This window comes from Typha angustifolia, chromosome 5 (genome assembly GCF_048772165.1).
Source record: "Typha angustifolia cultivar Huaian chromosome 5, ASM4877216v1, whole genome shotgun sequence".
NCBI lineage: Eukaryota > Viridiplantae > Streptophyta > Magnoliopsida > Poales > Typhaceae > Typha > Typha angustifolia.
In genome coordinates, this window is record NC_133243.1 from 5369765 (window position 1) to 5386310 (window position 16546).

The 16546-nt window shown below is 36.4% G+C and overlaps 1 protein-coding gene across 4 annotated transcripts in view; it reads right to left on the bottom strand.

The window, feature by feature from the left end:
- LOC140759977 (nudix hydrolase 3) overlaps positions 1 to 16546 on the bottom strand; it is a 34928-nt gene that overhangs the window by 14035 nt on the left and 4347 nt on the right. For all 4 annotated transcript variants that reach the window (XM_073096725.1, XM_073096723.1, XM_073096724.1 and 1 more), the window contains 10 exons: positions 15322 to 15399; positions 14155 to 14251; positions 6965 to 7098; positions 5254 to 5335; positions 4179 to 4265; positions 3882 to 3988; positions 3471 to 3642; positions 3027 to 3274; positions 2853 to 2934; positions 2005 to 2070 (listed from right to left, as the gene is read on the bottom strand). In XM_073096725.1, the coding sequence (XP_072952826.1) occupies positions 2005 to 2070; positions 2853 to 2934; positions 3027 to 3274; positions 3471 to 3642; positions 3882 to 3988; positions 4179 to 4265; positions 5254 to 5335; positions 6965 to 7098; positions 14155 to 14251; positions 15322 to 15399 (1153 nt within the window). The remainder of the gene's footprint in view (positions 1 to 2004; positions 2071 to 2852; positions 2935 to 3026; positions 3275 to 3470; positions 3643 to 3881; positions 3989 to 4178; positions 4266 to 5253; positions 5336 to 6964; positions 7099 to 14154; positions 14252 to 15321; positions 15400 to 16546) is intronic.

A 16546-nucleotide genomic window follows, 5' to 3' on the forward strand; every position in this document is an offset into this window, starting at 1 on the left:
TTTGACCCCATGCCAATGATGAGCCCAACCGTCACATGCTATTTAACCACATGGTCCTGCCACTCCATGTAAACCGTGTCGGTCAACAAGAACTTTTCGTATGGCTAACCAACATTCCCTATGCCATTAGCATGGCAATCCTTGACGTAAGTTCGGTCCTATGAGGCTCTCAAATTTGAATGCGTTCAATTTGTGACACTTGACCATTTCAGATATAATACATAGGATGCAGGATAAATGTAAATTATGATTGGCCTTCCGAAAAAATGATATGTATCGGCAGAATTGGTAGTATTGATCGCCTAGATCGAATCGGACTTTTTAATTACATAAAATATTAAATCTTATTTAAATATATAGGAAAACTTCTAAAAATTTACAAAAAATAAGAAATAAAAAAATAATAAAAAGTATGGTGCAATGAAAATCGAAAAGAATAAGAGATTAGAAAGAGAGTGAGTGGAAGAAAATCAAATGAAAGGAAAAAAAAAAACTATGGTGTAGTGAAGAAGAAGAAAAGAGAAAAAAAAAGAGAGTAGAAGAAATGAAAAGAAGTGAGAGAAATAAAGAAATAAATTAAAAAAATTATATAGCATAGTTCGTCAGAGTTCGCCGGAATTAGATACACGTCACTGGAGTTCGTCGAAGCTAGATTTTTCCGTAAGAGAAACAATAGTTATATAATAAGGAGAGAAAAAAAAAAGAAAGAGTGAAAGAGAGAAAGAGAGAGTGAGAAAAAAGAGCGAAAGAGAGAAATAGAGAGAGAGTTCGGATTGGGCCTGGATCGAGATCGGGTTCGGCCGATCCGGCGAACCATGGTTCCGAGGTTTTAAATGTCAACCAAGAGAGGAGCTTGGTATGTTTGTCTTTTCTTTTAATACTTTTTTCTTGCTTGGTCACCGTTTCCGAGGTTCTTTGGGGTTATTTCCTAAAGATCTTCAAAGTGGGATTCGCTAGATTTTGATGAGCTTGATCTCTTTATCAAGAGGTTAGAGAAAGAAGGTTTACCCATCTATATGGTTATATGACCGTTTGTAGAGATATAATAATATATGATTATATTCTATAAAGTATAAACATTATTTTGTTGTCCAGATAGGGAATTTATTCTTCTCCACACTTAAGGGCATAGCACCAATGATGAAGAAAACCATGTAAAGTTTGTTAGCTCATAAAACTCTTTTAACATTTTCAGATGATGATCCGTGTTACAAATTAACGTGGTGAACCAGAACTCATTTACTCCACTTAGGAATCTGGTTTTTTTTCCCTTTGGTCACATTAGTTGTTTTAGTTTTACTTTGGAAGGCATTGATTGCCTAATACTAGACTTCTTTATCATCCTTGGGAGTTTTTATTATTAATTGACTTGCAATTATTGGTATATATTTAGTTCTTTTATATTTGGATTTTGGGAATTAAATGTCAAGCTTCGTGTATCTTAAGTTCTATTAGGGTACATAGTCTGTGCTCCAGCAGTGAGCTATTATGCACTCTTTCATTTTTGGATCCAATTCGGAATTTTAGTAACAAAAGTTGCTTCCAATATACATTGTTCACTATAGCATCAAACTTCAGTTCAAGTTTCTTCACATTGTGCCAAAATGACAATAGGATCATAAAGCTAAAGTACAGGCAATAAGCAGCACCAAATCCTAAGGCAGAGGATAAAAGATGCAGAATAATTGAAACATCTATGAGTGTTGCATTCTGTAAACAGTTACAAAGAAATAAAAAAGTACCAAGTTCGTGATCAGAAGATGCTTAAAAGTTCTCATGAATGATGCATATTGATGAGACCAAAAGGACAAAAAAAAAAAAAAAACATATGCAGGAGATAAATATGAATGAACAAACCATAAAGCTGGTCCTGTATATCCGGAATTGAAGGACGATTGTCTTGTGGTTGGAAAAAAGAAAGTAGAAAAATTTACAATATGTAATGCCTCAATCATGTCACCAAAGATGGAAGTAACAAAAAATGTTCATGTAAATGTGACATACCTTATAACCAAAAAGTGTATCTTCATATGTCTCATATGGGCCAATGGTCACGTCCAACTTTGAGTCCTATAAAATAACATAAATTAAATTCTGACCAAAGGCAGAATATCAAAGAAGGAAAACTGCAACATAGATGTAAGTTCTTTAGCTAGTAGCAAGTTTTTCTTATAGTATATTTGTTAACTTGCCAACTACTCTTAAAACTTAAGCTAATAGCAAATGATGGCTTTATTCACTAACACTCCCTGTCACTTCTGGGCTGATACCATTTTAATAAGGCCAATAGTGGATTTGAATTAAATGGCAATCCTTTGTGGCAGCAAATAGAAGTGCTCTTTATGAAAGTACATAGGAGCCATATTGAGAGGATCTCCTTGCACTGTGGTATATGCCATTTAAGATGGCTGGCCAATACCCTGCTGGTTCTGAGGTATTTTCAGCCCACTAATGTTGTTTGAAGTTTCAATATAGAAAAGCTTGGACAATTCTGAGTGACACTACATGGTATCTTGTTATTCTTCATACTCAACCATTCAAAATATAACAAGTATTTGTTGATAACTCTTTAACTTAGATGATTTTATTTCCCTTTCATATAAGCTAGAACACTGATTAATGATCCCACATAATAATACAAGTATGTATATGGAACTCTCGAAAGTGCCAAAGTTAAAACAAACTAAGAGCCTAAGATAGTGAGGTAAATCAGTATATAATTCTTGAGGATACAACATAAACAGACTAGTTGTAAAGGAGTTACAAAGAATAATGATGGTAACAAAAATACTGCGCCAAACTGACAACTACACTAAACAGTGAATAAAAGTAGAAGTAGCAAGAACACAAACCAACTCCATCCAGGCAATGTCAGATTCATAATAGTCATTTGACAGAAAAGCATCAGCCTTGGCTTTCAGTAACTTCTTCAGGCTTCAGGGAACATATGAAAAAGTTTGCATTGCATAGTTAGAACGCAGTCAAATAGTGGAAGTGCTGCATAGGAACGAGGATTAGCAACTCACCTAGAAGAATCAGAGAGTTCTGATGCTTTAAGAAGAAGCTCAGCAGCTTTCACAAGAGAAGAGTTGTACTCTTGGGAGAACGGAATGATTACAAGATCATCTGATTTTATAGGTTCTTCTGAGCCAACCTGATCAATTTTACAAGGTGTAGATACTAAAGCATCGTCGTACCGTCTAATAACACTAAAGAATCCTATTGCTGCTTTTTGCTGACTTTCACTTAGACTGCTCTTCCACAGATTAAACTCCTATGACAGACAATTGGGAAAAAGTTAACAAATATAAGAACAACAATGACACCTGGTATCTGCAAAAATTATAAGATATTTTGCTTAAGCATTGCAAGTCAATGAATGAAAATAATGATGTGTGAAACTTTCTTCTTATGATATAGCTTTAGCAACAGGAAACTTAGCAACAGAATCAAAGACCATATCATGGTACCATTTTGTCCATATCAGGAGGATAAAAGTTTGCACCAGGAGGCTTAACCACAGGAAATGCAACTCTATATTCAATTCCTTTCCAACTGGAAACAGGTTTGGTGGAATCCAAAAGCAACTTCACCGCAGAATCTGCTGTAGTTAGAAACGCCTTGTTTTCATCAAGGCACGACCTGTTTATTGGAAAATAACCCTCAAAATTTTGTAGATAAAATGGCTAATATGGTGCAAACTGTTGTGTATATCCACATTCTGTAATACTGATTCAGGATTTTGAAGTCCTAAGAGATCAGTAGAAAATAAATAAAGAACCCTAAAATTATGGAAAAAAATACTGCAGTCTGCATATATAGCTAAATGCAACTAAATCAGAATATTTAATAAACCAGAATTTACTAAAGAGAGAAATTACCATGGACTCTTATTGATGGCATAGTATGCCCATTTCAAACGATCTAAGTAAGAAGAACTGGACTTCTCCTTTAGCCAATCTCTCAGCACTCGGTTGTTGCTCCAAACCTGAGGAAGGAAAAGATAGTCACTGACCACATAACATTGCACATTTATGACAGCATCATGACACCTTTCCTCCGGCTGCTCAATCATCAGTTGTAAAAGAACTGTTGAGTGGAACATTAAAATATAGGTGAACAGAAACCTCTTTATCATGAATGATAAAAATGTACAAAGAAAATAAGATAGAGGTGACCTGTTCATAAAAGATGTCATCAATAACCATAGAAGCCTTAAGGATGTAAATCAAGGCTTCCCTGTCTGCTTCTGAAAGCTCAGTTAACTGCATTGAAAAATGATAAGAAGGAGAGGATATCATATCAAGGTATCAATTTGACTATACCATGCTAGAAAATGTATCAATAGATTACTTTATAGACACCCAGGAGATCTTATATATCCATAGTCCTGATTTTAGAATTCATTGTAAAAGGTGGGGGTGTGGGGGAGAGAGAGAGAGTCAGTCATGGAGACCTTACTGTGACTGCCGAGATGCCACTGCTGGTGCCATGCCCTACCTCTCCTCATCAAGCCCTCATGTTGTCCTAGCTAGTGTTCTCTTACAGGAATAGAGTGGATCACGAGAGAGTAAATGGATCTGCCAGCTAAATCTAGCTTAAACTAAAAAAATCATCCACTAACTTAAGAGACGTTTGAATGCATCGTCCTCTTCCTCTACCTAGCCTCTCAGCCACCATTACCACCTCTTTCGCATGGACCATGCCAGCATCAACATCACATCCACCTCTTCAAGCTAGAACCAACTTTTCCGGCCGTTCGCCACCACAAATCGTCTCTATGTTGGGTCAAATTCATTCAAATTGGGTCAAATTAATACAAAAATATGTTGGATTAACTATGAAACTAGGTTTTGGTTTTAGTTATTGAGCTATTGTCAATTAATTAATGTATTCAATCATATCATTTGTTGAATCATGTTGCTACTTAATCATTGTTATATCTTTAATAAAATAAGTCATTCACAACATTACCTAAGGATAAAAGACCTTAATGTAGGCTTTAATATGTATATTCAAACCAAAAACATGTATTAAGACCCTAAGTAATACATTAATGTCATGCCACTGACATGTAGGAGATGCCGGCCTTGGTTTTATGTATTACAGAGTTTAGAAATTAAATTTAAAAAAAATGTTTAAGACCCACTTAGATTCATTGAGATGACTGTGAACCCTTTATAAAGTCAAGATTACCACACTTACCGCTTAAAAACCATTACAAATAGTTGAAAAGGCTAAAAGAAAGATTACCTCTGGATCCAGATGGATCGGAGAATAACGTTTAAGTTGCTTTTGCAACGTTAGAGTGCGATTTTCAATATTCTCTTTGTACCTGCAACAATTTTACATGCATATCATTGAAATGAGAATTATTATGCACAAGCAAGTTCATGCAAAGGGACAAGCAATGCAATTTACTGCAAGTCTACAACAAATCAGAAACTAATGCATGTTGCTAGATTGCATAATAATTCATCAGTGGCACAGCGGTAGAACAGATTATCCCATTAATCAATTGTAAGCTAATTTCAGTTATAAGCTCAAAACACAATTAGGGAACTACATTTTGGGCACATCTATGTTTTTCTATCTCCATAGAAATCTGACAAGTCATACCTGTGCAAACTTCTAATTTTATTTGAAACAGAAATATTTTCAGCAAATACAACAGTTCACTTATTATAGAGAAAATAAGGGTATTAGACATCCTCCAAATATATTGTCTTTTATTGCAAAGAAAGAGCCAAACTATATGGTAATCTTGATGTAATAAAAAACTGATGAAGATATAAAAACAACAATATTTCCTTCTTGTCCCTCTGGAGCCAGACAAAATAAGAAGTCTTCAAGCTTATTAAGAAGTTCATAATTGTTTGAGGCATGCATTTAAATGTTCAGATTTCTCTTAGCAAGCACTCTATTGCTCCGCTGCTTGATCAAAATATTTGATTCTTCTCCTTGTATGCCTGTCTTGTCATCTACTGCAGTAACTTAGCAATATGCATCAACAATGATCGTGCCGGTTGGCAATTGTCGTGTCGGTGGTGGCAACGGTGCCGACTCGTGCCAGTTGGCACGGGTGTGTACCGACTCATGCCAATTGGCATGAGTTGCATGAGGTTCAAAACAAATTTTTATTGATCTGAAAGGGATCCCTTAGAGTGGTAAATCCAAAATATTTTATAAAGTCTTTCTTTTTATCATGTGACAAACATGATATGTCATGTGGAACTCTTTTTCTTTTTTACTTTTTCCTATTTCAATTATATTATGGAATATTCACGTATCTGGAGTGTTCAATCATTAATATTAGTTTTAAACTTTTAATTAATGTATTCAATCCTATTATGTGTCAAGTAATGTTTTTATTTTACTTCCGCTATATTTTTTTAGATCATTTACAAAAATAATCTAAAAATTAAAAGACTCTAATGTAGGCTCTAATATATATATATTCAAACAAAAAATAAAAAATTGATGTGTCAAAGACCTAAAAACTTAAAAAACCTAAAAATTATATTAAAAATGTGTCAAAGGCATGCCAAAGTATGCCAATAGCACGCCCATGCTGAGGGTGTGCCGATCAAGGGTCGGCATAACATGTGCCTTCGACACAATTATTGTTGCTATGCACGTCGAGTGGCACATCTTGTGATGATGCATCGCTGGTATGAGTATGCAGTGAATTTTGCAATACATATCTCATATTTAACATCAAAAAAGAAGATTCATCTCTATCACATGATTTTAATTCCTTGGTCTTGTTTATTAGATGAATTGTTAATAAAGAGAAGCAGCCATTGTCAAAAGGAGTAAAGTATCCATTTCAAACTTTAGTAGAAAAACTTTGAAGAATGCTATCTACCAATGCATGGTATGAATAATTGTGTACAATGTAATACTTTGTTACAATAAATCAGTAATTAAGCTTAAAAAATTTGGAACCAAAATACTCAAATACCTTTCCTCAATGATATTAAATAGCAGGCCATACTGCCCATTTATATCATAAGGCACATAATCTTCATTCTCTGCTGCAAGAAATCTTCTGTATTCATCACAAGAGATGTACTTAACAGCTGAAACTTCACTTTCCTGCAAAAGATACAACACAAATCCAATAAAGTAGCAAAAACATCACACAACTAAAACAATCCAAGGTGTGATATGCTAGGAAGCTGTCATAAATTGTCTTACGAGAAAATGCATGCAACTAATGATAAATTTCACCTGATATGTTATCCATTCGACATACCAACATGATCACAACTTTTAATCGAAAGAGGCAACAGACAGTATAATAAATAACATAAGTAGATTTATCTGCAGTATCTTTATACAGCTGCAACATATAAAGATTAAAAACATTCAAGCCTCCTAAGCAGGAATGAGTACCTCCATTTTCCATACTGAAACTTGGGCAGACAAGAAGGAGCCCAAACGAAGCTCAAACAAAGGTTTGCAGTTTCAGGCAAGGTTGGATGGAGAAAGGGAATGTTTGGATGGTCCACATAGGAGAAACTCCAACAAGATTTAATAGTGTTATTCTTAATGAGAAAATACCAACGCGTTTTCTCCAATCATTACATGGTATCAAAGTGTCTTCTAGTATGTGCCCTCCCTAACCTTCTCTGCGTCTTGTCTTCTCTATCACCGAGAGCGGAAGAAGGAAACTCTTGCTTCGACAGTCAAAGAGCTCGCATGACCTTGTGGTAGATCTTCCTAGCTTCTCCTCTTCTCCACCAGCAAGAGCGGAAGAAGGAAACCCTAGCTCATCAGTCGAAGCTTGCATACTCATTACCTTTCGCCTCGTCACTGGCCTCCTCTGGTATCATCCACCTCTGACAAGCCCCCAAGCTCCCAAGCTCCTCTGGTCGGTTGTGAGCTCACATACTCGCCTTTTGCCTCATCACCGGACTCAGCTCCGCCTTTCGCCTCCCCACCGCTGGCCTCAACCTTGCGTCACCGACGCTGTGAAGGCCAAGTACCCGAAGGACCAGGTCAAGCACCAATGTCTAGTCTGAACCAGCTAAGACCAACTTATTGCTATCTGTTGATCCTGTTCTTCAATTAATTGATTCGATCAAACTTCTATTGCTACCTCAAGTCTGATCCAGACAACATAAATTTGCTGTCCTCAATTAATTGATTCAATCAATTTACTATTGCTGACTCAAGTCTGATCTAGCCAAGATCAATTTATTACTATTGCTACTTCTATTTTCTTACCAAGATTGAATTTGCTACTGTTGCTATGGAAAATTCTGATCCAGCCCGTGATTAACTTCCTTCTTCAGCTATTGGTGACACCTTCGATCACATTTTGTTCAATCTAGTGATGCTCGGGAGGATCACCTTCTATCTAGTGCAAAATCAGCTTAGCAGGGTGAACAATCTATCCAGTAGTTTTATAGCCACATGCATGACTTTTGGCATAAGTTGCAAGTATTAGAGCCTTCTGACTTTTCTATACAGTTTGCTAGTACTTAGGAGGCTTTTAGAGAGCACCGCAAGCTTTATCAGATTTATTATGCTCTTCGCCCTGAGTTTGCTCCTTTTGCAAGGACTTTGGTTTATCATGGCACTCTGCTAAATTTAGAGTCAATTGTGGCTGAGCTAGTTGTTGAGGAGACCTGTTTGCGCATTGTTCATTCTCGATATGCTTGATTGGTGGTGTTCCCTTCCATTGGGGTGGAACAGGTTCTTACTGCTGCAGCTGTCAAATATTCTCATTCTTATCCTCAGTGTTTTCATTGTCACAAGCCAGTGCATCTCTCAGGCTGAGCTAATTGCTGAGGAGATCCATTTGCATACTACTCATTCTAGATATGCTATATTGGTGGCATTTCCTTTCATAGAGTTGGACTAGGTTTTTGCTACTACAGCTATCAAATACTCTCGTTCTCGTTCTTTTCCTCAGTGTTCTCAATGTCACAAGCCAAGGCATCTCATTGAGGCATGTTGGGAATTGTATCCCGGGAAACGAAAAAACCACAAACAAACAAGTCGTCCACGATCGATTACATCTGTGGCTACTAATGCTTCTTCTAAAATGCCCTATTTTTTTCCTGTTATGCATACTACTCCACTGGATTGTCCAATTATTGAGCAAACACTAGGCCAACAGAGTTAGCAACCGTCTTCTGTAGAATCTAGTGTCCACTACATTTGCTTTTCTGACAAATCACTTAACCATGTCTACTCATTCTGGTATTACTCATGACACTTGAATTGCGGACTTTGGGGTCACTTGGCATATGACTCCAAATCCTTATATCTTACTGCTTATTCGCCTATGTCACAGTTGCCACCACTTCAAACTACAAATAGATCTCTTCTTTACATTTGTTGGTCTAGATCTATTACCGCTACCTCTGAGCATTATGGTCCTCTCACTCTACCTCATATCTTGCATGTTCCTGATCTGAGCATGAATATTCTCTTTGTAGTATTTGTGATTCTGGCTATCAAGTCTTATTTATTGTTGCTTCTTATGTGGAGCAAGATCATTTATTGGCCAGGAGATTGGAGTTGGTCGTAAAGCTGGTGACATTTACCATATTCTTTTCTCCATCTATCTATCTCACATATTTCCCATTTTGTTGGTGCTACTCCCTCTCCTATCGATTTATAGCATTGCATGTAAGGTCATATACCCAAATCTCGTCTTAAAGGGCTTTTCCATTTTGGAGTCTTAGGACGAGATTCTTTTGGTTCTAATTTTATAGTGGATTATGTGAGTTGTAAGTTGACCAAATAATTAGCTCTTCTGTTTTCTTCAAGTAATAGAAAAACTCGTTCCTCTTTTGAACTTGTTCATTCTGACATCTAAGGACATGCGCATTTACCTTCCAAGTGTGTATATTTGTATTATGTAAGTTTCAATAATGACTTCTCCAGATATACTTGGGTTAATCTCATTTGTCATCGATCTAAGATTCTCTAAGTTTATTAGATTTTACATCTATGATTCACACTCAATTTCACAAACACATTAAGGTTTTCAGATCTGACTGTGCTAGAGGATAAACCTCTGTTGCTATACATTCCATTCTTCATTCTCATGGCACCTTTTTCTCATAGTCTTATCCCTACACTCATGAGAAAAATAGTGTAGCCAAACAAAAAAATCATCATATCTTAGAGACTATTCGTACTCTTATTCTCAGTTCCTCTAACCCTTGTTTTTTTTTTGGGAGCAAAAGCTCTCTTGACTTCTATTATTCTTATCAATCTCATGCCTTCTCTTCTCCTACAAGATCGCTCTCCTTATGAGGTTTTTTCCTCTGTTAAACCAAATTATAGTAATCTCGGGACATTCTTTGAAGGTCACTCTGGGATGTGCCACTTGTCTCCCCTCACCTATATCTGACTACTTGAAGGAGGAATTTCCTTGTGAAACTGCTTAAGGAGCTGCAATTATAATATTTAATTGGTCTTTGACTCAATGAGTCAGTCAAGGCTCCAACCAGTTGATGGAACTTTGATATCAGATTCAAGAAACTTTAGGGCCCTGTGTTTTTTGGATGTACTTGCTTTGTTTTGTTTCCTGCTCATAAGTATAACAAATTGTCAGCTCGATCTGTGTAATGTGTTCCTTTTGAGTACAGTTCTGAACACAAGGGCTATCGATGCTATGATCCTTTGACTCGTTGGATGTGAATTACTTGTCGAGTCTCTTTTCATGATATTTCTTATTACTCACATGAGTCTCAAGACCTTGCATTTCTTGAGCCTCCATCTTCGACATCTTCTCCTCAGCCTCCTCTTGAGGATGTCCCTATTCCTTACTCTTTTGAGGAGCCTCTTGTTGGATGTCCTGGCGATCCTCTCCCTTGCCATCCTGTCACTCAGGTGTATTCTCGATGGGTTATTCCTGTACCCCCTTCATCTGCATCTCCTCATGTTTCATCTTCTACGCCACCCTCTACACTCTCCTCTTGTTGGTATAGTAGATTCTTGTCAATCTCAGCGTGAACAACGTCATCCTCAAAGATATGGATTTATTGGTGTTGCATGCTATTCTTTTGAGTTTCACACTTTTCTGATAAGTCTTCAAACAAATCATGAGCCTAATTCGTATCAAAAGGCTATTTCCATCCTGAGAGGCAGCATGCTATAAATAAAGAGTTTTAGGCTTTTGCACGTACCCAAACATGGGATGTTGTTCCTCTATCAAGTGACACTGAACTTGTTAGCTGTAAATGGGTTTATAAAATTAAGAGGCAACATGATGGATCTATTGAGCAATACAAAGCTCGTCTTGTTGCTAGAAGTTTCACCTAGAAGTATGGCATTGATTATAAGGAGACATTTGCTCATGTGACTCAAATAACTACTAGTTAGGCACTTTTTGTGATAACTGCTATTCGTTTTGGCCTTTGTATCAAATGGATGTAAAAAATATTTTTCTCCACAATAATTTGATTAAGACAGTCTATATGCAGCCTCTATCTAGATAGTTTGTCTCTAACACATGTTTATCGACTTTGTCATGCCATCTATGGCCTCTAACAGGAACCTCATACTTGGTTTGAGCAATTTCGTCGAGCTATGACAGAGGTTGGTTTTGTTGAAAGTGATCATGACCACTATATTTACGCGTATTTCTCCACAGGGATTTGTTTTACTACTTTACGTAAATGACATGATTATTATAGATGATGATTAAGCTACTATCAAGTCTTTATAGAAACACTTGTCTCAACACTTTTAGATAAAAGACTTGGGTCATCTATGCTATTTTCTATCTTAAGATTGCTCACAGTGAGAGAGGGCAGCTGATTAGTCGAGTAGTTGTATATGATGATAGGACAGTTGATACCTCTTGAGCTTCATGTAAAGCTTCATCTTATAGATGGTGTGACATTAGCAGATCCAACTAGATAAAGGTAGCTTGTTGGTTAGCTTACGTACTTATACATCACCAGACCAAATATTTCTCATGCTGTGAGCATAGTCAATCAGTTTGTGGCAGCCCCTTGATCTATTATTCATTATGCAGCACTACTCTGAATTCTCAAATATGTGCAGGAGGCTATTACTCACTCTTCTTTGATGTCTACTAATTCATCTCTTGTTATTTGTGCTGATTGGGCTAGTGATCCTATAACTCATCATTTTACTACTGAATTGTGTGTTCCTTGATGACTATCATATATCTTGACAAAGCAAGAAGTAAGATATTTCTCTCTTTAATACTGAAGCAGAATATAGAGCTATATCCACTACTTCTAAGGAGAATATTCATCTTCACCGTTTATTGGAAGACATTGGCGTGTCTATTCCTTTGGCCGCTGCTCTTTATTGTGATAGCAGAACTGCTATACAGATTGTAAGTAATCTTGTATTCCATGAGAGAAAAAAAAATATATTGAGGTGGATTGTTATTTTGTTCACATCAGCTTCTAGCTGGCACTTTCAGTCTTCCTTGTATATCATCTATGGAGTAGATTGCTGATTTCTTCACTAAGTCGCCTCCCACTTCGCGTTTCAAATATCTAGTTAGCAAACTCCTTATGTTTGATCCACCTTGAGTTTGAAGGAGGGTTATTAATATATACTCTTAAATTGTACTTGAGGTATAATTTTCCCAACATATTCATGTATATACTCTTATTCTTAATGAGAAAATACCTAAGGGTTTCTCCAATCGTTACACATAGTAATTAAATTCTGTAGGGGTAGCACTGCTCGAGTAAGCTCGATCTAGAGGTGAACTGAGAAGCCATTAACTCATGTCAGCTTGCAATAATAACATAGAAACAACAGCCTAACGCCATAGCCTTACTATGAAAGAACAAAAAGGCAGCCATAATTGTTGTGACCAGAACAGTTCAAGCCCGAGGCCCTCAGGCTTAAAAGAAAGCATTGTAGAAATATTCACACAGAATGGGGGAATGTAAGTTTACCCAATCAATTAATGCATACATTGCCCTACTAGGTCCCTAAGAAGCACAAAGATACAAAAGTCATCCTAACTGGCTAGCCACATTAACAAGCTAACTTTTGGCACTGTATAAGATGTGGTTTGTTAAAATAGAATATAAAAAACTAAAATTTTCTAACATCTTAGGTCTCGTTTACTTCAGGAATAAGACCAATTCTAGAATAGATACTCTTTTATTATTCTCAAAATGATGTTTTTATTTCATGAATAACTATTGTTGTCTTCACTTGTATTCCGGAATAAGAGAAATAATTATTTTTGATATAATATAAAGTGAAGAAAATGATAGAAAAATGTGATTTGCTTTTTATAAAATTACTATAAATACCATTTGATTTGATATAAAATAAGTTGATGAGATATATGTTAAGGGGAAAATTAGTAATTGAGTTAGTGTGTAGTATAAGATGTAATTTTGATAAATAATATTTGTAATTTAGAATGAGGTTATTATGGTATTCAGTTATTATTCTGGAATAAGAATAAAATTATTTCTAAAGCGAACGAGAACTTAAGCTTTTAAAGTGATTAGTGAGTTAAAATGATACTAGGATAAAAGGTTTTGAGTTCAAATCCCACCAACCCTACCTCACCTATTAAATAAAAATCATCCCTCCATTAAAGTCAAATCCACTCTTCAGACCAATCAAAAATGTTTCAAACACATAAGTGAGGAATGTTAGAATATAAAATTAAAAAACACCGTTCTCTAATAGCTCAAGCTTCTAGAGTAATCAGTGAGTTAACATGGTGCATACCGTTTCAAGGCACCTAACAATTGTGGAAAGATGACAAACATAAATACCAAGGATGGCTGTGCCACAGGCACGACACTTGTCGGCCGTGTACCGCAAGAGAGGGAGACTACTCACCTTCATATTTTGCCACTCGCCATTGACGCTCGTCAGCAAATAGCGATGAAAGCAAGGTCAACGGCGAGCAGCAAAGGGCGAAGACGAGCAGCGACGTCGATGACGAGTGGATCATCACTAGAAGAGGTGTCGTGAAGCACCCTTCATGCCACGTGTCGGTACGCCCACGGCATGCTAAGTACCGATCGGCATGCTAAGTGACAATCGGCACAGCCATCATTGATAAATACAACTTTTTTTTTGTAAGATTTGATAGATTATATATCAAGTAAATAAACATCTATAGATATGAAATACATAAAAGTATCAAATATATAGTAGATTGCTTACTTGAAGAGTAAAGGCCTCAAGAGGAATCGGAGCCAAAGTTGTCACAAGATATACATCATTGAATTCATTGTTGATGTACCTTCCATCATTGATAATACTGCACCACAAGAATGAAGTGAATCATTGGTTTGTACTAATAGAAACTGTAGAAAAATCTAAATCAAGCACCTAGTAAAGAAATTGGTGTTTATAAGTCAATAAAGTAAGAAAACTCAAAACCACTTTAGAAAACCACAGTTCCAAATTTTGTAATCTATGCTTCAGAACTTCACCTGTTCATATAAAAGGAGTCTGCCAAATTGCATTCAGCTACCGTTTCCATTCAAAAGGAAATTTCTTTGTGCAAACAAAACAAATTGACCTAATGCTGAGCAAATATCAATCTACACAATAGGAGTCGCACAATTGCAAAGAGAACATGGCATGGTGAGATATTGAACCCATGAATCTGTTGGAGATATTGAATCTTCAGAAGAAGAAACTGAAACAAGTATCATCAGAATATCTTTCAAGATTTTGAATCTTCAGAGAAGAGGAAAATCAAGCATCAAAGGAACTTCCGTTCATTCACTCCATCAATTTAACATGGAAATAATTAAATGACACTAGGCGACTATAATAACAATAAATCAATAATCTGGTTCATATTGGATCCAAATTCTGTTCTGGATAATGGCATTCTTAAAAGTCAAACAAAACCACATGGTTCTCTTCAGATATAACCAATTAGTGACCCAAAACATCGTATCAGTGGTCAATAGTTACTAACTTATTATTGGGTCCAATTAATCAGTTAACAAAGTGAGGTTATTCTCTGTCCATAAATTCGGCAAAAAGACAAAGTACATCAATATCGTTTCTACAACTTTAGTTCCTGTTCCACTAAATTTAATTAATAGAGGTAACCTAGCTCTATATCCAAGTGTCATGAAAATGTGGCCAGATTAAGATGTTTAAGTTAAAAAGCCTTTTGCACATAATGCACATCCTAAATGAAATGAATCTGAGAATCTGAACTTTGCCAGTATTACTGTTCCAATCTCATGCACAACTGAGAGAAACATAGTATTTGTTAAGTACTTAAGTCCTTATCTAGGAATGCAGTATTTCAACAAAAGCAACAACTAACTAGACAAACTAGGAGAAACAAAAAGGAAATTTACCAACCATTCCTGAAGAAAAACGAAAATCAACTCAAATGCATCACTTGGAAGGCTTATGCCTAGCTCTTCATGAAGCTCCCTTCTGAAAATATAAAGCGCTTTCATTAGCCATATATAACATTAAAGTGAATTGCTAAATCAGAAGAGCAGTCATTAGGTCTCACTAAAAAGACGAGAGTAGTATGCAATAACTGCTATAGTAGCATGACTACAGATAAGCAAGTAAAGAATTTCTGATAGATAGATAGATTGCACAAAAGCGTAAAATAGGAGAACTAGTTACCAAACAATTATGAAAGCTTCTGCTCTTCTCATCATCTGAAATTAAATATGATTTGCCTTAGGCTTTTGGAGGTAGATCCCCTTGAAGTGACTAATCTTTTCCTTATATTCTTTATTTCCAGTTGTGATTTCATGAGTTAGGAATGTGGTCCTAACATATGGCATCAAAGCTATCGATTTTTGGCATCATCATGACAAGAATACAAGATCAAACGTAGAATGTGATGAACAAATCACCCACCATGGGGAGCTGCTGCAAAAGCATGGAAAGAGCGTTGAAAAGCTTCAAGCTGATGTATCTAACATTAGCAAGAAATTTGATTTGCTTTTTGATATGCTATCACATTTGGTGAAGGGCCCACAAGGATCTACAATGGATTCTATAGTTATCGATCTATCCTTGGTACACCAAGATAATCAAAAAGATCACACGAAGAAGATAATAACTATTAGAGTTATTATGTTATATGTTATTTATTTATTAAGATATACGGTGACTTTGTATAAATAGGGCCAAGTCCCTCTCTATCATATCAGGCAATACATTTACCAAATTTTCCCCCCTCTTCCTCTCCTCTCCAAATTCAATCTAGACATATTGGCTCGATACGAGCTCTTCAATGAGCAGCTCCCTCATGGCCTCCGCCCTGTGAGCAGCTCCAACAGTAGCTGTCTACAAATTCCTGGTGAAAAAACTAGCTCTTCTCGCTGTAGCCTCCCCAAACCGCGTCGCGCCCGTCAACCACGTCAGACAACACTTCTTCCACAGCTCCAACAACGCTGTCTTCTCTTGTAGCTTAGCTCCATTGTGGGTCAGTGAAGCTACCTTCCCTACTTCACTTGTACTACAACCCGTTGTTGTCGGAATTGAAGATAAGGAAGCCTCGAAGGCTTGCTCACCAACTGTTCAAAGAAAAGCCGCACTGACTCCACCAGCCAGCGAATCA